This window comes from Lates calcarifer, unplaced genomic scaffold (assembly GCF_001640805.2).
Source record: "Lates calcarifer isolate ASB-BC8 unplaced genomic scaffold, TLL_Latcal_v3 _unitig_751_quiver_859, whole genome shotgun sequence".
Lineage (NCBI taxonomy): Eukaryota > Metazoa > Chordata > Actinopteri > Centropomidae > Lates > Lates calcarifer.
Genome location: NW_026117967.1, coordinates 18,919 through 40,763, shown reverse-complemented (window position 1 = coordinate 40,763; position 21,845 = coordinate 18,919). Strand labels below are relative to the sequence as shown.

General features: G+C 39.3%; 1 protein-coding gene and 3 long non-coding RNA genes across 6 annotated transcripts; 1 reads left to right on the top strand and 3 right to left on the bottom strand.

Annotated features, from left to right (window-relative positions):
* Positions 1-1,461: 1,461 nt before the first annotated feature.
* On the top strand, positions 1,462-13,621 carry LOC108879800 (carbohydrate sulfotransferase 1). Its single transcript, XM_018671188.2, has 6 exons — positions 1,462-1,799; positions 3,926-4,311; positions 5,363-5,576; positions 5,689-5,915; positions 9,053-9,270; positions 10,825-13,621. The coding sequence occupies exons 2-6, from the start codon at positions 3,964-3,966 to the stop codon at positions 11,159-11,161; spliced, it is 1,344 nt and encodes a 447-aa protein (XP_018526704.1). The 5' UTR covers positions 1,462-1,799; positions 3,926-3,963; the 3' UTR covers positions 11,162-13,621.
* Positions 13,622-15,922: 2,301 nt separating this feature from the next.
* On the bottom strand, positions 15,923-18,134 carry LOC108879798 (uncharacterized). Of its 3 annotated transcripts, none has more exons than XR_007812647.1 (6): positions 17,780-18,134; positions 16,777-16,899; positions 16,633-16,678; positions 16,421-16,530; positions 16,267-16,314; positions 15,923-16,020 (listed from the first exon to the last, which is right to left on the bottom strand). It is a non-coding gene; the product is annotated as an uncharacterized LOC108879798 (long non-coding RNA). The 3 variants fall into 3 exon arrangements; XR_001960398.2 differs by lacking the exon at positions 17,780-18,134 and adding an exon at positions 16,972-17,068; XR_007812648.1 differs by lacking the exons at positions 15,923-16,020; positions 16,267-16,314; positions 16,421-16,530; positions 16,633-16,678; positions 16,777-16,899 and adding exons at positions 17,191-17,265; positions 17,376-17,442; positions 17,548-17,670.
* A 119-nt stretch (positions 18,135-18,253) lies between these two features.
* Positions 18,254-18,686, bottom strand: LOC108879796 (uncharacterized). Its single transcript, XR_001960396.2, has 3 exons — positions 18,596-18,686; positions 18,452-18,497; positions 18,254-18,349 (listed from the first exon to the last, which is right to left on the bottom strand). It is a non-coding gene; the product is annotated as an uncharacterized LOC108879796 (long non-coding RNA).
* Positions 18,687-18,769: 83 nt separating this feature from the next.
* LOC127142157 (uncharacterized) lies at positions 18,770-19,045 on the bottom strand. The gene is made up of 2 exons (XR_007812646.1): positions 18,986-19,045; positions 18,770-18,874 (listed from the first exon to the last, which is right to left on the bottom strand). It is a non-coding gene; the product is annotated as an uncharacterized LOC127142157 (long non-coding RNA).
* Between the last annotated feature and the right edge of the window lie 2,800 nt (positions 19,046-21,845).

Genomic DNA, 21,845 nt, shown 5'->3' with positions numbered 1-21,845 from the left:
ACTACTGACTGATTTTATTATTTAAAAAATAAAAAGTCAGAACAAATGACAAAGGACTTCAAAAAAAATAAACAATAACGCTGTAAAAGGCATTCATGAGAAATGAATACAGTACAGTACATCAGTGTGAATTTGACCTTGTCCTTAAACCTGAACCTGACTGGACAATCACAAAGCAGCCTCACACAAATAGAACTTTTACTGTCCTCTGGTCAGCACCATCTTCATCTCAACTGAAATAAACAGAGAAAAGTTATTAATAATCATACACAGTAAAAGATCAGTTTAACTGTAATGTGTGGTGCAGTGTTATAGATACAGTTTTCAGGTGTGGTGAATGGGGTGGTTGTCAACCAACGTGATATGAATTTAAAAATCAAACAAACAAATAAATAAGTATTTAACAATAATTAGGAACCAGTCAGCTCATTGTATTTTTTTTAACCATGTCCTAACATGAGGGTAAAAACATTAGCACATCAGACATATCTAAAAGACAGGGATCCCCTTTATCCATAGGAACATGTAATGTGTTGGTCCAGTCCAGTTATAACAGACTGCCAGGGAGGATCATGAGACCCTTTATGTATTCATTACTCATTCCTCCTTTCTGAAAAAGTACACAACCACCTGCTGTGGCTGCAGCTGCTCTGCCAGGCTGTGCTTGGTGAAGCTGCGGCTGTGAATGTGGTTATTGCTCAGACTATGGCTGCATTAGTGGTTGAATCTTTTTTTTTTTACTGCTTTTATTAACGCAGGAATACAGCTACTTCAATATAATGCTCAGTCAACACCACCATGTAAAATTCACTGCACATACACAACCCCTATATGTAGTTAGTGTTACACCCAAATGATTAATGTGAGGTCATTAACACCCTAAGGACAGTCGTGGCCGCAGCCACAGCAACAACATCATCCCATGACTATAGCTACAGTCTGTGTGGCAGTGACTGGCTGCAGCCAGAGAGCTGGTCTCAGTTAACTGTCTACCTGCAATGATGCGGATTGTGCCTCAACAATGAAGACTTACACCTGTCAATAAACACATTGTATGTATTGGTGTGATGCTTCTGTCACAGAACCTTTGAAGAAACTAAAGTTATCTAAAGATTTGCCAAAAATAACAACAGCAACAGCAGTTCCCAGAGATTCCACAGAATAACCTTTAGAGACGGTCCCCTGAAGGTTTCCTGTGTGCTGGGGTCACCCCTGGAGTTTTTCAAAACAACAGGGCGAACTGAAAAGATTTAGACTAATTCAGACAGTTCAGATGCTGAAGTTTAACAATGGATTAAGCTGAATATTAGAATGGGTTTTGCATCATAACAGGACATAGACAGGGATAATTATAGTAGCTGCTCTTTTAATGTACACACAGGACTGTGCGTAGGCGACTGATAGAGAAAAATTGAAACCATGAAAGGGAGGGAGAGATGAGTGGTAGGGGGGTGGGTAGAGAGGAGGTCAGAGAGAGAGACAGACAGGATGTAGAGATGAATAGAGAGGCTCAGAGACCTGTACCGTTCACGTATGTCGTGTACTGGTGCAGCAGCCTGTTGATGTGGATGTGACTGTCGTTCGTCGCGGCTTCGTTAGCCTTCGTTTATGTTATATTTGGATAAGGACTGTCTCCTGACCGCAGCGTCATGTCCTCACCCCCCCTGTGTGGATCACAGACAGACGCAGGTTGGTGTCTGCTCCAGCGGCGGAGGCTCGCAGCAGCAGCAGCAGCAGCATCATGTCTCCGCCACAGCCTGCCCGCCGCCTCCTGCTGACGGCCAAAACACAGAGGAGAGGTAACTACGCAGCTGCGGTGTCTGCGGTGCTCAGGGACGATGCGGGTCTGGGGATGTGGTGGGGATCACGGCGCGCCGACCGCAGGCTCCGGGAGAGCCGGCGTTCAGTAATATTCAGCGGCATTTTGAGGACAGATAACGTTACAGCTAGCAGGAGTCTGTCTGATACTGTAACATAATGACAGACTGGGTTAGCTCCTGCATTGTTGTGCTAATATTTGTCACTGCGTTATTGTCAGGTGGATAGATAGATAGATAGATAGATAGATAGATAGATAGATAGATAGATAGATAGATAGATAGATAGATGTAGGCCTTCCTACTGGCAGACAGAAAGGCAGTTTATCATAATTCACCCCTTTGATTAATATGCCACAGGCCCAGAGACATGGACAGGGATTCATTTCAGAGTGGTGAGGGATGATGGATGACAAGTTATTACACTAATTACAAAATGAAAACCTGGACTAGTTGATTCTCCCTATTTTATTTTTCATATAGTAATGGAGTCTTCGTCTTTGGTGTTAATACTGATTTCAAGTGTTTGAGTGGAAATTTCAGTTTTATGCTCCTTTACCTAAACTGCTTGGTCAGATACAACTACCTAAATGCACACCTTTTGTTTGCTGTTGAAAAGTCTGATTTTCATGACTGATTCTGAATCAGTGCTGATTCACCCATCAATTAATAAGGCTCCTGAGATTGAATTTTAACTGGTTTTGATAAAGTGAAAGTGTGTCTCGCTAATTAACTACAAGAAACCAGACTGTTTCATGACATTTTCTTTACTTAGTTCAATAAACGTTTTTCTCTCATAAGAAAGAGAGAGAGAAAAATAAATAAATAAGTCAACTCCAGGACATTTCCAAGAAGTAAAAGACAGCAGTATCTATTTAGATTTAATTAAGCTTTATGAATATTTAATTTGAATTTAAAATCTAAATTAAATATTTATTTATACATTTATTCACTCATAAAACTGTACTTATAGATCAAATATATAAAGTGAAATTGAAGCCTTAAGGGCTAGAGTCAAAAGCAACTCGACTTCGTTCAGGTTGCTTGAAGGTGTTTCCCCTCTCATCTGAAAGACCTAATCACTTCTAAAAGCTGATGGGGGAGTCCCAGGTATTTAACCTTTAATGGGATTAGAGGTGCTTGTGAGAGTCGTTGTCCCACCCTGCTATCACGTGAGTCATTAAGATCACATGGGTTGAGGTGTGAATGGGGGTTAAATCGCCTGGGAGGGACTCTCAGGACGTTGTCGTAGATCGTTCCGGTATCTTCAAAACAGTGTCCCATCTCCTGTAGATGTAGATGTACAGCTGAGTCTTGTCCTGATGAGCTGGCTCTCCTATGTTGTGCTATGCACCTGTGGAGTGGTTGTTTGGTCTCTCCTGTGTGAAGGTCTGAGCACTCCTCAATGCATTGCACCGCTTGTGCTTAGGTGTTTTGTCCTTGGGATGAACCAGTTTCTGTCTAAGGCTGTTGCTGGTAGACAGTTGTATTATTTGTAGGTTCGTTCTTATTTCGGTATTAGTTATACAATATAAGCAATACTTATCAGTAAAAACAAATGACTTAATTATTGATTATTTTGGCCAGTTGGCAGCAGTCAAAACAACAAAACTAACTATCTTATAATGAAGACAAATCTGTTTTCACATTAAGGAAACTCAGAACAACATCAGTATTCATTTGGAGTTATGTTTTGTGTCCACCTGAGGATGTCAGTCTGTCAGGTTGGGTTTTAAACTCATATGATTAGACTCAAATTATCCACTTCCTTTTGGCTGGTTGGCAGTGGTGTTGCTTACTAATTAGCTCCAGGTGTAATAAACCTCCTGGATAGCAGTGTCGTGTGGGCGAGATTGCTCTCTAAACTACTGTCAGACTGAGACGATATGTGTCTTCTTCTCTGACTCTCAGATAAGCTCCACTATGTTCACCAGGCTGATCTCTAATGTTGTCTGTCTGCTGTGTGGGGCTGGACAGGTAGAGCACAGTGGGTGCTTAGAGTGAACCTAAAACAGTAAAGAGCAAAAGACAGCAGTCTTAATATTTCTGTGTATTTCCTGTCCTCCTTATGTTTTTTCTGTCTTTGTTTGTTGTGACTTGTCTGGCAGACATTGCTGTGGCTTCCTGATCCATCTGTTCAGCCGTCATGCAGTGCTCGTGGAAATCCATGGTGCTGCTAGCGTTAGCCTCCATAGCCATCCAGTACACGGCCATCCGCACTTTCTCCACCAAGCCCTTAAGCCTGCTGTGCTCTGTGGGCCTGGCGCCCACAAGCCAGGCTGTCAACTGTAGCCTCAAAGATCTGACGCGACTGGGACAGGAGACACTCGAGGGCTCGGACAGAGGCTGTGATGAGGTCCTTTCCCACACCCCGTCCCCCCCCTCCTTTTCCCTCCCATCCTATAATGCCAACAAGAGAACCCACATCCTCATTCTGGCTACCACACGGAGTGGATCGTCCTTTGTGGGTCAGCTGTTCAACCAGCATCCAGAGGTTAGAGTGGAGAATGGATACGTATGACCTGTTTCATATCAAATTATCATCAACAATCAAAAAATACAATCATATCCTGTTCCTTTTGATCATCTTTGAGATGAATCTTAAACTTGAATGTGGCAAATGCAGTTCATTTGACATTACCAAGAGAGCTCTGTTTAGCTGCATGTCAGAGCCAAAATTAAGCCATACAGTGACAACTAACATACACGATCAGATTAACCTCGAAGGCTAAAATGAACTGTGGGGCCCTCAGGACCAACTAAATTTGAACCCCATTACAAGTCTAGCTGCAAACAAGCCCAAGCATGTTGTTTTGGATTATATGCATTAAACCACAAATGTCAACATGTGTGAACAGCATTCACACAGACAATGGAGAGGAACAGGAGGATACACACCAAGTTTCACAAACTGGATTTTTTCTACAGCAACAAACTTACAACTGACTGAATTCTAGACACAATGAGGTTATTGATGCTCATTGACGTCAGTGCAGTATTTGACTAGTTACCTGTAAATAAATACCTGTCTGGTTATAAGTATGTCATGGCGAGTTTTGGAAAAGGGTGAGAACTACATTGGCAGCATTTTATGCCTTTACTCCCAAGTTGACAGAAGAGAAACAACAGCAAGTCACAGTCCCTGACTGGATTCAGTCCAGGGACCTCATGGTTCATACTCAGCACCTTTATTGTTAGACTTCTGGGGTCTCTCCATAATGTCTTTTGTTTTCACAGACTGAATTATAAATACATGGAGGCCTATGAGAATGAGTGCAGTGTAAATATTCACCAAATGTTCAGAATCTTTAGAATCGAAACAAATTGTGAATCAGCTTTGGTAGCTTTTGAACATGTCCTCTTCAAGTTTTTGGAGTGAAATAATTACGCAAAGTTTGAAAAATATACAGTGACAAACTTTGTAACTTAATTATGTAATTGACCAGTGGTTTCAGTGAAGCAGAGTACAGAGTACATGTTGAAGTGTAACTGTCATATATATTTTGTCATATATATATTATCTTTGACATTTCTTCATATCTCAGGTGTTCTACCTATTTGAGCCTCTATACCATGTCCAGTTGGCACTGCTTCCTCGGCTGGCGCAGAGTCGGAACCTGGCTGAGAGGAGGGTAATGCTGGGAGCAGCCAGGGACCTGCTGAGGTCTCTGTATCACTGTCACCTCAGTAGTCTGGAGAGTTACATACGACCCCGTCCAGCCAACCACTCCACTGACAAGCTGTTCCGGCGAGGAGCTAGTAAGGGACACGAACTAGCACTTTGTCCACTTGTCCTGCTTTGTTTCACATAATGATATTGATACTCCAGTAATATTTTATGTATGTAGCTGTTTTTGTGCCCTGTCTTTAGGCCGGTCTCTGTGCACCCCTCCTGTATGTGAGACTCCTCTAGGCCGGGAGGAGCAGAGCCTGGTGCTGGCTGACGAGGGAGAGTGTGTGAGGAGATGTGGGCCACTTAATGTATCTCTGGCTATTGACGCCTGCAGAGCAAAGCGCCACGCAGCCATCAAGACGGTCCGAATTCCCCAAATCAGCGACCTTAGAGCGCTGATTGAGGACCCAAGACTCAACCTGAAGGTAGAGAATATTATTATTCTATTTTTATTTTCTTAAATGTATTTCAGTTTTTGTCCATTCAGATCACAGCTGTAGACTTAAGACTTGTGACTTGGACTTGAGTAACGTCTGAGAAAATGCTCCGCAGCAGCATTAACATCATCACCACTGAGCTCCTCCTTCATCTTGGGGTAGAGGTAGTAGCCTGAGGGTGACAGATCAAGGGAAAAGGACAGGTGTTGGATGAGTTCAAATCCACATTCAGCAGATGACTGTGTGAAGGCTGATGTCAAAAAATGATCAACTTCAAACTTTCTGCATAATCCCATAATCAGAGTTGAACTGCACATGTATTTAACAAGTGCTGTTTGACCTATCTCCTTCTACCTTAGGCCATGAACTTATCAATCATCCTTCATACTGACAGTTGTCTTATTAAGCTTGACTTCTAGTAATACTTATTTTTCACAAGTAAAGAAGTTTCAAGTCTGACCCCATGTACACAATGCTGCTTAATTATTATAGCTCTTGTTCAAATGTGAACATTCAGTGTGAGCACTTATTGTGATTTTCATGTGATCTAACAGAGTCATGTTCAGAACAGATCCAGAGGCAGTAATGTACAGGAACACTACAATGTTCCAGACGGACAGAAAGATTTTGGACAGATGGTTGGTTTGAGTGTTTTCATGTGACTGTTTGACTCATGCAGATTGTTTGTAACTGGAAGATAAATGTTCTGATTCCATTGAAAAAAGAAGTATTTGAGGTGATTGTGGCTGTTTTGCTTTAGTAATTTTGACTTCATTTCTTGACTTAATTCACGTCTTAAAAGATTTGAGACTTGATTTGGACTTGGTACAAACAGGTCTGATTCAGATGCATTGGTGCCAACTGGTCCAGGTAAGAGCCTGGACCAGTTGGCTAAGTTTTGTACAGTTTTAAAAAATGTATTATGTAAGGATTGCTTTGAAGCAATCTGAATATATGTAACACTGAAATATAGACAGTGAACTCACTTTTCATCCTCTGTTGAATCTCAGGCCAATGAACACTGATTTGTTAAGTGTTCTGAACAACAGACGTTATTGACACATTCCGATACCGAGATGTGCTGATCAGCTGATTATTTTTATGTGATTGCTTGTTGTACTGACTGGTCAGTGTGGTACTATTGAATTAGGAGATTGCATTTAACAGCTCTTCACCAGCTGAGAATATGGTGGACTGGATGATGGAAGGTTGGATGACCAATCAATGCAATTCTAAATTGGTATTGATTGGGTATGTAGTGACAACAACTGCAGTCCCTCAGAGACACTCCAAACACATGTACAGACACATGGACATCTAATATACCCAACACAGGCTCATAGGACAGTGGTAGAGTTGTTCCAGTAGCCTTTTGTTACTCTCACTCTGTTGTAATAGACAGTATTATGTAATGAGTGTGTCTGCATTGGTCTGACTGGCTGAGCCCAACATACGTGTGCTGTGCATAAAGCAGAGACAGGGCATTAGCCTTTAACAAAATAATTTTAAATGAACTAAGCTAATAAAATGCACTATATTTAACATCTGTCAGTTCATTTAGAGACATAAAGGCCAACAAATCCAACAAGGCACAGATTGTAGGTCAGATCAGTGGGTTGTAGATCACAGACGGATTTACAGGAATAAAATACAGACATGGAGGAGGGTGAGAGACAGCAGGAGCAGGAAAATGTCTGGCATTTATTATAATCGTGAGTCTGAGACATAATGTAGACTTTTAAGATAGTGTGACTGCAGGTCTAGCAGATGGGGTAACCATCTTGCAATAATTAACTCTCTTGGGTGTGTTTTGTTCACTTCTGTTCAGTCACATGATATGTATCGTGTTTCTCACATTAAATTGCTCCCAAGTTGGAATAATTAGACAGACATTTTCCTGTTCTAGACAGGGGCCATGGCTGGATGAGGAAATGAGGAATGGGTTTGTGGGAAGGTGCATGGTCAGTTAATGGTGGGATGGTTAGAAGTGGGAGATTTTGGTGGACAGATAAAGATTGACTGGAAAGTTCCACAACAAATACAAGACCTAGAGACTCTGAACTTAGCAAGGGACAGTGGGAAATTGAAGAGGAGTATGAGGCTGGGTAGGGAGTCAGGACAGGTGTCACCATGACACTTGCTGTCTGAGAGGCAGAGATTAAACTTGATGTAGGGCTCCAAAACCTCCTCTGGAGGAGTTTGGTACAGAATGTCTTACTTTGACATCAGAGGTCAGTTTACATCCCACGTCCTCCCGACAGTCATGCACAAAAAACATTTGCTCAACTTATCCCCAATTTTTCTTAAATATTGCATAGGGTGCATAGCACATTTTGACCATAAATAGCCTTCCTCAGCTAAAGTTGAAGGTGTGAACATACCTGTATGAGTCACATTGTTTGTTTGTGTCTTATGCATGTCTAATGTTGTCAGCTTGGTGCACAAAACTTTAACTCCAACTATAGAAGCATAATAAAACATTGTCTTTAATTAGTTATTATATTCTGTGATAGTTACCACATTGTAAATATGCAATAGTCCATATAAAACGTGGCAACGACTGCTCCTTTTTTACAGTGCTGTTGCCATCTGCTGTCCTGGAGATTGGACCAATGGAGCAATGGCAAATATTAGATCCAATTTAGCATCTTATTTCTTAAAAGAGTGGAGAAGCATGGCTAAAAGTCTCAATTTTTTTCACCAATTTCCTTAATTTGGATGGAGGCAGGATTAGGAGGAAGTCAGTGATGAATTAGCCTTATAAAGTAAAGACCTGTTTGGGATTTGCTTATGTAACTTAATAAGCCTACTGACTCTGAATTAAGCTTTGTGGCTGGAGAGGTGCCACGTGTATGCCTTCTAATGGCCGGTGGCCACTGCAATAACCCTAATTTCTACTTTAAGATTTCTCTTCCTATTACTTCCACCACTGTAGTACGATTGCAGCTATCACTGCTGAAATACTATAAATGTTTCACTATCAGTATTTCCTAAAGTACTGTTGCTGTGAGCTCCCGCAGAGACCTTTAAACACAAAGACATTCAGAGACATCTGTACTGTTGCTGACATTGTTACCACAGTGTGTTCATGGTGAATAAGTTTCATCATCATTCATCATCATCAGGTGATCCAGCTTGTTCGAGATCCACGGGGCATCCTGGCATCTCGTATTGAGACATTCCGAGACACTTATCGGCTGTGGCGCCTCTGGAGAGCGACAGGACGTCGACCCCACAACCTGGACCTGGGACAGATTAATACAGTGTGTGAGGACTTTCTTAGGTCTGTGTCCACAGGCCTAGCCAGACCAGCCTGGCTTAGAGGGAGGTACATGCTGCTCAGGTGAGAATGAGATAATACTTGTGTGTGGCACCTCATACAGTCTGTGTTCACAGTGTATGCCTTAGTGCTCAGTTATGATGAACTACTCTGATCTGTTATTCCTCACCAGCATGTTTTGGTTAATAACCTTTGAACCAGGAGGCATCAAAGTTAAATTCTTCTTCTTGCTTGAATGGAGTTTTGACCACACCTGTTTCTTAAACAGATATCTTATTTTCTTAACCACTCCACCTACACATTTCATCCACTCATCTCTAAAGTTGATACATTTGATATTTGGATTAGCCCTAAGAAGGATCTTTTTTGTATTCAATGCTGTTTGCTTACTGATTGTGACTAAATTCTTATAGTGTATTTGACATAAACTGTCAGTCAGTTAGTAGTTGTTGAAATAACATGCACAAAAAGCGTATAGCGTACTTGGAATTTTAGCTAGCATGACTAAGCTTTCCACTTTAAGAGTGCAATAAGTCATCCAAAATGCTAAATGTTGTAAAGGGACTGGCAGCTTAAATGTTTATGGTTATTTGATAGCACTATGTGGAAAACAAATGCCCGGTATCAGTGATCATAGGCTATACAGTCTGATGTTCTCCAGGTAGTGGTGCAGTGTGGAAATCGACAGCAGGCATTCTCTTTGTACAATTCTGTAACTATATGTTCACTTTCACTTTAAAGTTAATGTTGTAATGTTTAAAGTTGTTTGAGTTGTTATAAAGTTGCTTCTTTTTACTCAAAATGATACTTAAATGACCCACATTTACATTTTCTTGACATGCAACCTTTTGTGGTCATGAGAGTGGTCCCCTCACATCCTCTCCATGATGTGCTGGTCAGCAGAAGAAGCACATTCAGTCAAAGACTCATCCCCACACAATGCACCACTCAGTGTCAAATTATTCCTGCCAGTGTCTATCAACCTGTTTAACTCCCCTCTAAGATTAAGCCCATCTTAGGACACAGTTCTCTTCTCAAATGTGCAATAAGCACAAATCTATCTATTCTGCATATAATTTTATTTGCACAATTTAATTTAAATAATGTAAATGCCTGTAAATATTAACAATGTATATAGTGTCCATTTTGAAGGGGCATATTTCTTTATTTCTTTTTTTCACTATTTTATTTTATTTATATCTTTCGTTATGTTACGTTATGTTATGTGAAATGGAGCACTGCAATGCAACAATTTCCTGCAAGGCATTAATAAAGGATTCTGATTCTGATTCAAATTCTGAATAATTACAGCCTCTGTAGGTAGCAAAAGTGTATATAGGGTAACTTATACCATACCTTATGGCATGCCACTATGAATCACTGGAGACTGGGGCAGAATGAAAAAAAAAAATCCTGTTGCAATAACTTTGACAGATATTGCAATGTGAATTGCAATTGAACATTGTTTTGGGGGGTTTTGTAACTGTGACCACAATCTGTTGGCTGCCTTCAATACGTAGTTTAGGTGCCCAAAGTCTTTATGACTCATCTATGTAATGGTCATGGTCATTTTGTTCTTTCTTACGGAGTGATCCTTTCGCCCTTGCTTGTCCTCAGGTATGAAGACTTGGCCAGGTTTCCTCTCCAGAAGGCCAGAGAACTCTACAGTTTCCTCGGTCTGGTTCTGGACCACAGTGTAGAGGACTGGATCATCAACAACACCCGGGGCAGCAGTGATCTGACATCCCGGCAAAAGTTCACAACAGTTCGGGACTCTGCTGCTAATGCAGAGAACTGGAGGGTTAAGCTATCCTTTGACATGGTGGTTTACACTCAGACTGCTTGTCAACCACTTCTGGAGCTCCTTGGATACAAGACAGTCTTCCACCCAAGAGAACTGAGGAACCTCTCACACTCTTTGGTGGAGGACAGGACGTTCCTCCCATTTTTATAAACAATTGAAGACATACATACATCCAGTGTGGGTTTAAGTCAGTACTGTAGTTTATGAAGCAGAGATTATGTAGTCAAAGCTGTTTAGCTGATCTGGATATCCTCACTATGTCTGTGGTGGAGGAGGAGCTGTGTCTTTTCCAGTGGTACCGGTGTCACCTGGGGAGTCCAGGCAACCTTGTATTTATTTCTTCATTTATTTACCCCCTGAGCAATCAACTACCTCAGTTCCAGCCCTCTCCCCCTTAAGTACCACCACTTTATGGCAAATCAAACTCTGCAGTTAATCATGTTTAAACTACTGTATGTAGATTTCCCATGAGCCAAAACATTATCACTACTCACAGATGAAGCAAATAACGATTATCTTGTAACAACAGTAGATGTCAAGGTCAGGGATATCATAGAGGATAAGCGAACAGTTGGTTCTTGTAGTCAATGTGTTGATGTGGCAGAAATGGGAAGGAGAACTGAGTGAATTAGACAAGGTAGCTCATTGTGGCCTCATGACTGGGTCAGAGTGTGTCCAACATGCCAAGGCTTACAGGATGCTCTTGGTGTTGGTAAATTCCCAATGACGGGGACAAACCACAAACTTGTGTATCATCACAACAAAGACTATCCCATCTGGTCCAAACTGACAGAAGGGCTACAGTGGCCCTTATTCAAGTTTATGGGAGAGATGTGTCGCAACACACAGTTCATCTCACTCCGCTGCAGACCGGTCAGATTGTCGATGCTGGTCATGATGTTTTGGATCATTAGTGTACATTCTAGTTTGATCAGTTATTATAGCACCATGTTTCACCATGTGAAGTTTTGGACATGTATGACAGCGTGTTGGCGCCTCCATGACAGAACAATATTTTCTCAGTTTGTCATTATAGCAAGAAAAATGATCATAACAAGATAATTTTCATGTTATGGCATTTTCTCATAATTACTTCATGACAAATGATTGTTTGAAGCAGTCTCATTGTGACAACATATCACTTTATCATGTTATATCAGGAAACTTTTTCATTTCTACACAAAATCTATTTCATTAAAACAAGTTTTTTTGTATTTTTAATATGATTATTTGTTACATAGAGAAAATGATGTGCCACTGTGGACTTGAACTGGTGCACCTATCACTTGGTCCACCATCACCACAGACCAACATGCTGTTTCTCCATTTGATTATTGAATATGTCAATGTTGAAATGGCACTGAATTTATGTTAGATGTCATGATTTGTTGTGCAGGTATACAATATTATTCTTTAGTAGTTTTTCAGTGTCTAATTAAACATGTCTTGGGTTTCCCTGACCACAGATTAGCCTCTTCCACAGAATATAACCCTTTGTGGAGAATACCCAGACTGGGCTAGACCAGGATATTATTCATATTATACATTTCCTTCTGGATTTTTTTTTTTTCGCTCAAACACTAGGAAACACTAGATTTGCACTCAACTGCTCATGTTTTTCAATAACAGCATGTCTTACTGGATAACTACAGAGTGAAGGTGGTTATTAATATGTTTTTGTCCATATTAAAAACTCTGTGAAACTAAACGTGGGTAATTTAAATGTCAGGGGTTCCTAATGTCCATATTATCAGCATATTTCATGTCTTTGTTGACATTCTTACCTAGCCTTTAAATCAAAACATATTTATACTTTGCCTAGTCTCACCCAAAGCAGGAAATAAAACTTAATCAAATCAAACCATTTAAACCAGTCACTGTCAGTTTTTCTAGCTGATGTAATATTTTCTCTTTAGGCATTGGCTGGGTCCTTTACTTGTTATAATAAAATAATAATAAAATGGTATAACGAGAGAAGTTTCTTGTTAAAACAAGATATGCACATTTTTTGTAGAAACAAAGTTCTGTGACGTAACAAGATAAAGTGATGTGTTGTTTCAATGAGAGATGCTTCTTGTGAAATCTGCACAATGTGTTATGTAGGTCAGAAAAACATCAAATAAACAATGTCAACAGAGCTAAAACGATTATAATTGTAATAATATAATTTTAGCAGGGGACATCTGAATTATAGACTCCACTCCTGTGCTCAGTCTGTGTGATAGATGGTGGATTCACAGGATGTTTAGGAGACAGAGGCAGAGCTGTGACTCTGCCTTTGGCTCAGAATAACTCTGATCAGAGTCAGTGATAGACCTGCTATACTGACAGCAGTCAGCTGAGCCCTGCTGATCAACACCAAACTTTGAACTAACTTCCTCTCAGTGCAGACCATGTTAGGTAAACATGCATCCAGCTAGTGATTGTCAAACTAACTTCAGCCTGTTGTTTGAGCAGCAGAACTGTCTGCTCTCCTCTGACTGTGCGGTGACTTTTCTTCAGACATCCCTCCTGAGTGTGACTGTGTGCTTTTCCCATCTTGTAAAAAATGATTTGTAACAGTCATTAAATTAAAAAAAAAAAAAGAGAAAGAGAATGTTTTCCTTTTAGTAGCCAGCATTAACTCAAAAACACGTGGGATGCACAATGTTGACTGCACATTTGCAGCTTCTTTTACATGATAACCAACAGTGAATACAGCAGGTACACGTGGGTGTGCACCAAAGTTTTTGTCCATTTTTGTCTGTGGACAGTTTCTCTCACATAACAAACTACAGGATGTTAAGGGTTTCTTTTACTAATACACCTGTCTATTTAAACATAGACTTTTCTTGATTTATCACTAAACTTTATTGCTATTAACAAACCAGTTTATGTTTGTGGGTTTTGCACTAGTTTGCACCGCTGCTGGTTATCCTCTGTAAACCAACGCATGATTGGTTAAGGAGTTAATGCTAAAGTGATTTTGAATGTTTTCATTGTTTTTACAATACAGGCTCGTATTAACTGTGTACTCTGGATACAAATTAGAGCCTCACTTATTTTTGAGGTGACTTCTTACTCCCAGATGGAGTCAGGCTGCCCACATAAGGAGCCCTGCTGACTTGTCTTGACTTGACTGATACTGGTGTGACAAAATACCTCAGAGTCTGTGAGTCCAGGCACAGTCTCATTTTCTTTTCTTCCATCAGAAGCTGTCCCTCTCTCCCTCCAGCTCTTCAACAATATCTGATTCAACCTTAAATTACTGCAAAAAAATTCATGAGCAACTTCAAACACAACTTATCTCACAGTGAATGTAATTAATTGCTAACAGAGTATAAATTTGAGTTTTTTTTGTGTAGGCTTTTTTTTAAGGAAAAAAAAACTCAGAACTTCATGTACAAAGCGATCAAAAAGTTCTAAGATTGTATCTATAATAAGCAGAAACCTTCAAAGTACTCACCTTGTGCAGTGATACACCTCTCTCAGCACTCCTGCTGCACCTGGAACACTCCCTGGGAGTCCTGTTCTGTAACCGCATGAAGCACCATCTCCAACTTGTACTGGAGCTCCTCCACTGGCAACCCGTCAGCTTGAATTTCATTTTGGGGAAGAGGAAGAAGATGCAGGAAGCCATATCTGACTAGTAAGGTTGGGGGACAATTGTGCTGGTAAGGACCAAAAACCCAGCACAGAAAAATGCACTGTAAGCAAGCACGTTGTCATGATGCAAATTGCCATCATGTCCCAGTTCAGGTTGTTTCCACCTGATGTCCTATTTCAGGCACAACAGGAAGACACAGTGGAGCTCTCTGTGCTGAACCTCAGTCCCAGGGCTGCGTTCGAATAGTCAAAAAATCTCCTTTCCTAACCACTTTTCCTTGACCTCAATGGAAAACATCATGAGGTCGAGGAAAGACAAGAAGGAGACTTCATAAGGGATTAGCGAAGAGAACCACGGTATTTAGAGAATCTGTGCACCCTCACACTAGGCGTTAAACTTTCTGATCATCAACTACTCCTGAAACAATTACAATATGTGTTTTGTTTTGTTTTATATCATTGTAAATGTAATACAGTTGTCCCTGTATATAGGAGTAGCATTTATTGACTATTGTGTAATATTTCATGGAATCAGATCATCTTAAAATCTGTTAAAATTAACAAAATGAAATGCCCTACTAAATAACTTAAGCTCTAAGCTCCAGTTTGCTTTGTGTCTAGTGACTTTTTCATTTAACACACCCATAATGAAAATTATTATGTTAGTATAATAATCTGAGATTATGTTACAGTATCAGTATAGCAATTATAGAGATTATAGTAGCCTATGTGTTGTATTTCAGGCCAAGTATTTACAATGAATGTATTTATTTCCCTTAAAGCACTCCATAACATTGCTAGCCAAATTTCTATTTCAGTTATTTTGCATCTCAGTTATTTCGTACTTAGAAGTAAACAAAGAAGTTACACCTAAAAGCGTCATACTGTATAAATATTGGCTGCAATTATGTACAAATCTTTACATTACAGTCTATAGTACAAAGCTTCACCAGCAAGACCATGCTGGTGGACCAGCTTCATGTGCAGGTGGACCAGCAGAGCTATACTTTACATAAAATCTATGTAAATAGTTAATAGGAGACTTTTGTTACTCCTCTGTTGGTCAGCCTAATAAACTCGTTGAGGTATCCATGATGTGGGCCTTCCTCAACTTTACACAATGCAAGAAACGCCTGTGTTTTCGCAAATAAAACAAACGTTTCACAGATTTGAAACTGTGTTAAATGAGTCTCTGATTTCATGTGGATAATCTAGTCCAGGTTTGACATGGCCTAATGGTATTTGTTCAAGACCTGGTCTTATGTTGTAGATGTGAAAAAAGCAGTGCAAGAACCACAGAGACCAAACTGAGACATTTCTCTCTTTCATCACTGTATTTCAAACACTTGTTTTGCACTGTATGAATCTTTGTAGGAACATGGGTCACTGGTAGTTCATGAAGAGGCAGTTCAGGATTTTCTTGGCTGCAAAGCAAAAACACAAGAGGTGAAATCTGCTCTCAAGTTATTACATGTATGCTCTGATAAAGGTAAAGCTGCCTTCAGACTGCTGCTCAGAGACTTAAGTTTCATTCTTAATGAATTCATCTCTGTTTTAATCATTCTGTTTGGTAGGTACAGTCAGATGATTATAAGTTTGGTTGGATAACTATCAGGTGACGTCTTGATCACTTCATTTCTTGCAATAACATCAAATTAATTTAGATTTACCTTTTACATGAGAGCGGTCACTCCTCATATTAACCTCTCCTCTCCTGTCTAAAAGAAAAACAGAGGACAAGCAGGTTGTTAAAACTTATAAACCAGGTAAACAAAGATATAATGTATTACTGCATGAAATCTGATAATGATATGAAATATTTACTGTTTAGATAATAGGTTTAGACATCATGTTGCCCTCCACCTCCTCTCCTCCTCTCCTCAATTTTCCCTCATCTCTTCATCACTCTTTTCTTCTCTGACTGTTTCTCCTCTCTGCAAAAATAAATGGCAGACAAAAGGGAGTAAGAGTTAAAATAATAAACTATATAAACTTAAATAAAATCTGGTAATAACATTATATTAATGGATATTTACCTTTGACATGAGTCATAACATGTCACAGTCTCCTCTCCTCTCCTCTCTAAAAGACAAACAGAAGACAAGTTGAAGTTAAAAACTTTAGAAATCAAGTTAACAGAGATATAATGTATTACTGCATGAAATCTGATAATGACTTACCGTTTACATGAGAAGGTTTAGACATCATGTTGCCCTCCACCTCCTCTCCTCTCCTCCTCATCTCTTATCTCATTTTCCCCTCATCTCTTCATCACTCTTTTCTTCTCTGACAGTTTCTCCTCTCTGCAAAAATAAAAGACGGGTAAACAGAGATATAATGTATTACTGCATGGAATCTGATGTTGAAATATTTACCATTTACATGAGAAGGTTTAGACATCATGTTGCCCTCCCGCTTCCTCTCCTCCTCTTCTCGTCTTTTTTTCTCATCTCTTCATGACTCTTTTCTTCTCTGTTTCTATTGCAAAAATAAATGGCAGACAAAAGGGAGTAAGAGTTAAAAACTTAAAGTAAGTAAAGTAAGTAATAAACTAAACTTCATAAAATCTGGTAATAACATTAGATAAATGGAAATGTACCATTGACATGAGTCATAACAACGTCATAATGCCCTCCACCCTCTCTCCTCTCCTCTCCTCTTCCCTCTCTCTAACAGAAAAACAGAGGACAAGCAGGTTGTAGTTAAAACATTAGAAGTCAGGTAAACACAGGTATAATTCATCACTGCATGAAATCTGATAATAATCTGAAATATCTACCTTTTACATGAGAGGGTTTACATGTGGTATTCCTTCCTGCCTCCTCTCCTCTCCTCTCCTCTCCTCTCTAAAAGACAAACAGGATGAGTTGTAGTTAAAAACTTTAGAAATCAAGTTAACAGAGATATAATGTATTGCTGCATGAAATCTGATAAAAATATAAAATATTTACCGTTTACATGAGAAGATTTAGACATCATGTTGCCCTCCACCTCCTCTCCTCTCCTCCTCATCTCTTATCTCATTTTCCCCTCATCTCTTCATCACTCTTTTCTTCTCTGACAGTTTCTCCTCTCTGTAAAAATAAATGGCAGACAAAAGGGAGCAAGAGTTAAAATCTTCAAATAATAAACTAAATAAACTTCATAAAATCTGATAATAACATTAGGTAAATTGAAATTTACCTTCAACATGAAGGAGTTCACATGACATATTGCCCTCCCGCCTCCTCTTTCCTCTCCTCCTCTGTCTCCTCTTTTCTCTCTCTCTAACAGAAAAACATTTACAAACATTTACAAATCAGGTTAAACAGTAAACAGGTAATATCTTTTTGATTGACAAAGATCACTCATTATGTTGCCCTCCTCCTCCTCTGTCTCCTCTTTTCTCTCTCTCTAACAGAAAAACAGAGCAAAGCAGGTTGTGGTTAAACATTTACAAATCAGGTTAAACAGTAAACAGGTAATATCTTTTTGATTGACACAGATCACTCATTATGTTGCCCTCCTCCTCCTCTTCCTCCTCCTCTCCTCCTCGTTCTCCTCTCTAACAGAAAAACAGAGGACAAGCAGGTTGTTAAAAACTTATAAACCAGGTAAACAGAGATATAATGTATTACTGCATGAAATCTGATAATGATATGAAATATTTACTGTTTAGATAATATGTTTAGACATCATGTTGCCCTCCACCTCCTCTCCTCAATTTTCCCTCATCTCTTCATGACTCTTTTCTTCTCTGACTGTTTCTCCTCTCTGCAGAAATAAATGGCAGACAAAAGGGAGTAAGAGTTAAAATAATAAACTATATAAACTTAAATAAAATCTGGTAATAACATTATATTAATGGATATTTACCTTTGACATGAGTCATAACATGTCACAGTCTCCTCTCCTCTCCTCTCTAAAAGACAAACAGAAGACAAGTTGAAATTAAAAACTTTAGAAATCAAGTTAACAGAGATATAATGTATTACTGCATGAAATCTGATAATGACTTACCGTTTACATGAGAAGGTTTAGACATCATGTTGCCCTCCCACCTCCTCTCCTCTCCTCCTCCCCTCTTGTCCTTTTTCCTCATCTCTTCCTGTCTTTTTGCAAATGATGGTGCAAAAATAAATGGCAGACAAAGGGAATTACTAGTGAAAAAACTTGAAGTAATAAACAAAATAAACTTCATAAAATCTGGTTATAACATTAGATATTTACCTTTTATATGAGTTCACATGCACATTGCCCTCCCACCTGCTCTCCCCTCCCCTCTTCTTTTCTCGCTTTCTAAAAGAAAAACACATGACAAGCAGGTTGTTTTTTAAAAACATATAAATTAGGTAAACAGAGATATAATGTATTACTGCATGGAATCTGATAATGACATGAAATGTTTACCGTTTACATGAGAAGGTTTTGATGTCATATTACCCTCCTGCCTCCTCTCCTCTCTTCTCTCTAAAAGACAAATAGAAGACAGGATGTGGTTAAAAACTGAGAAATCAGTGATCAGAGATATAATGTATAACTGCATGAAATCTGATAATAACAAGAAATATTTACCTTTTACATGAGAGGTCCTCCCACCTCTTCTCCTTCTCTGTTAGTTACCTGATACTTATCTTTCTTTTTTTTCTCTTCCCATCTCTTCTCTTCCTTGATGATTTCTTCTTGTGTTTTCTTCTCTTTCACATATTTTTTTTTTTTAATGCAACTATATCTGCTACTACAATTGTGTTTCCTAGTTTGGACCCCTGTAACAAAATGCACCAGATTTTTTCACCATAATGTTATTACTACTCTTACAGCTTCTCCAAATACAACCATTTATTCTAATTTTTCTACCTATTGTGGACCCTGCGTTAAGGTTCTTGTCACTGCAGACTCCTATTGGTCTTGGGTGGGCGTCAACAGACATGTGAACCTCCTTGGTATGCTGTTGCCATCCTTTTCTTTCTCTGTCACAGATGAGTTTCACTGGGAGGTTGATACACGTTGGAGGTTCATACTGTCCCCCCCAGATCACACTCACTCCAGACACCCTGCATGAGTCATGGTGCAGCAACAACAACACAATTCTCACCATTGCACAAATACATTCTCAAACAAATTCAAAATAATTCAAAGGAATCAAAATAAATTTCTACTGTGGGAGGCAGGGGCCCTGACCCTGCGGTGGATCAGCTGTGGGATGGTTGGCTGGCTGGGGTCCAGAATGAAGGCTGTAGTCCAGGTGTGGCACTTCTCCATCTGAGGGTGGAGACAACTTTCACAAATCACTACCACAGTTTAATATTACTCCAGATAAAGATAAAAGGCATTCATTAGAATTATAATATATATATATATATATATATATATATATATATATATATATATATATATATATATATATTATTTATACATAATTTATTTAGCACAGAGTACGTGAGTATTAGCAGTAAATACAAATAGAATCTGAAAGAGGCCCTACATACAGCAGAAGCACAGAATAAAGTTTATTGTAACAACACTGAATACATTATGATAATGGAAAAAGAGAAAATTCAATCAGAATCTACTTGGGAAAAAATAATATTGTATTTATTAACAATAAATGAGGCTGTACTAAAGTTTATCTTTCATGTTGCCATATGGAAATATTACATAACATTAGTCATCCATGCACCTTGTTGTGTTGTTTCTTTCTCATTGTGTCCCTGCTAAGAGTCTGGATGTTTTGTTTCAACACAAAACAGACAAAATCTAAATAAATAATGATTAAAAACTATTGTCAGTACATGTGTTACTTATGGCGTATATTAGAAAATACTTCGTTTTATCAGCAGTTATTTCTCAGCATGCTTGATAGCTTAATAGCTCAATAGTTTAATGTGACTTGGAGGAAACCTCTGTACAAAACAAGTCAAGAAAAACACTTTGATATTGTGTAGTTCTGCAAACTTAAGACGGTTAGCAGTTGCACCAGTGAATGTCTCATCGGGAAAATACATTGAAAACAACGTGGGTTTGAAATTTGTTTTTAAAAAATCTCACACTTTCCACGAACAAGTCCTCTTGTCAGTGACAGTCGGTCTTAAGTGGACGTCCAGGTGTAAAATCTCCGAGGTTGATGTCTCTTTTTCCAAGAAATGGTCCAGTGAAAGCAGCGAGTTGTGTTTTTCTGGCCACCAGAAGGTTGTTTGTGTTTGAATGATGATCAGGTCTGAATGATGCGCCTGAAATAAAACTCATGGCAACCATGGCACGTTCAGGTCCGTTCTATCAGCACGTCTGCTCTGACAGTACCATCTCACCCGGACAGGTGTCACACCATCAACATGGCGATGACAGAAAAAATAAAACTTCAGTAAGAATATGGCGGATGTGACCATAATCTAAACAAAACAATAAATTGTTTAAAACTAGAAAAATAACCTAAATACGCGCGTAAAATTAGTTATATAATTAATTATATTGATGTACGCACAAGAAAAGTTTAAAAAGTCTCTTGTATTGAATTTATTTGAGAAACGTGTACATAACCATGGCCAGGGGTCAACAACAAATACATTATCCACTAACTGCAAACAGTGTAACATCACTGCATTTACAGAAAAGCATCTACTCAAGGTGAAAACCCCCGGGATTTAGAGAATCCGACTACACTTACACTAGGCCTTTTTCAACCAACTTTATTTATAACACCTGGAAGACATGTACAGTGAATTATGTGTAAGCTACAATTCAACAGTGTTTCCTGTCCAACACTAATAATATAATATGATTGAAAAGAATTTATGAGTTAAGTAGAGAAAATGTTTTTTTTTTTAGAGGGTGGAAGGATTTTCAGAAGTTTTGAATGGTGTCACAAACATTAAACAGGTACTCTGATGCGTCTACATGTTCGTAGATCTACCACGGTGGAACTACGACGGTGCGTCGCTTTAAACGCTCCTGCTGCGAGGAATTATGGGGCGTCATTCTCTCCTCTCTTTTCGTAAAGGAAGGTCCAGTGTATCCTATGATAAAGGAGATAAGATAGGAAGCACTGAAGCTCCTTTTCCTTCGACCAGCTCTTATCTTGGCTGCCACTGACATACTTCCGGGTCATTTCACTCATTTAGGAAAAGCAAAAAGGACTATTGGACCGCAGCCCCAGTCTTCACCTCTCAGCCTGTGTGTATGGTTTCCTGTCTCTTCTCCCGTCTTTGAAGACAACTTTGCATGTTGGTAAGGCCTGTCCTCCGGGGGGGTTGTGTGGCTCAGGTCCTATCTG

Excerpts from the sequence above, each read along its gene's own strand:
- LOC108879800 (XM_018671188.2), top strand. The coding sequence starts at position 3,964 with ATGCAGTGCTCGTGGAAATCCATGGTGCTGCTAGCGTTAGCCTCCATA. Across the intron at positions 4,312-5,362 it reads TGTTCAACCAGCATCCAGAG|GTGTTCTACCTATTTGAGCC; the intron begins GTTAGAGTGGAG and ends TTCATATCTCAG. Across the intron at positions 5,916-9,052 it reads ACCCAAGACTCAACCTGAAG|GTGATCCAGCTTGTTCGAGA; the intron begins GTAGAGAATATT and ends CATCATCATCAG.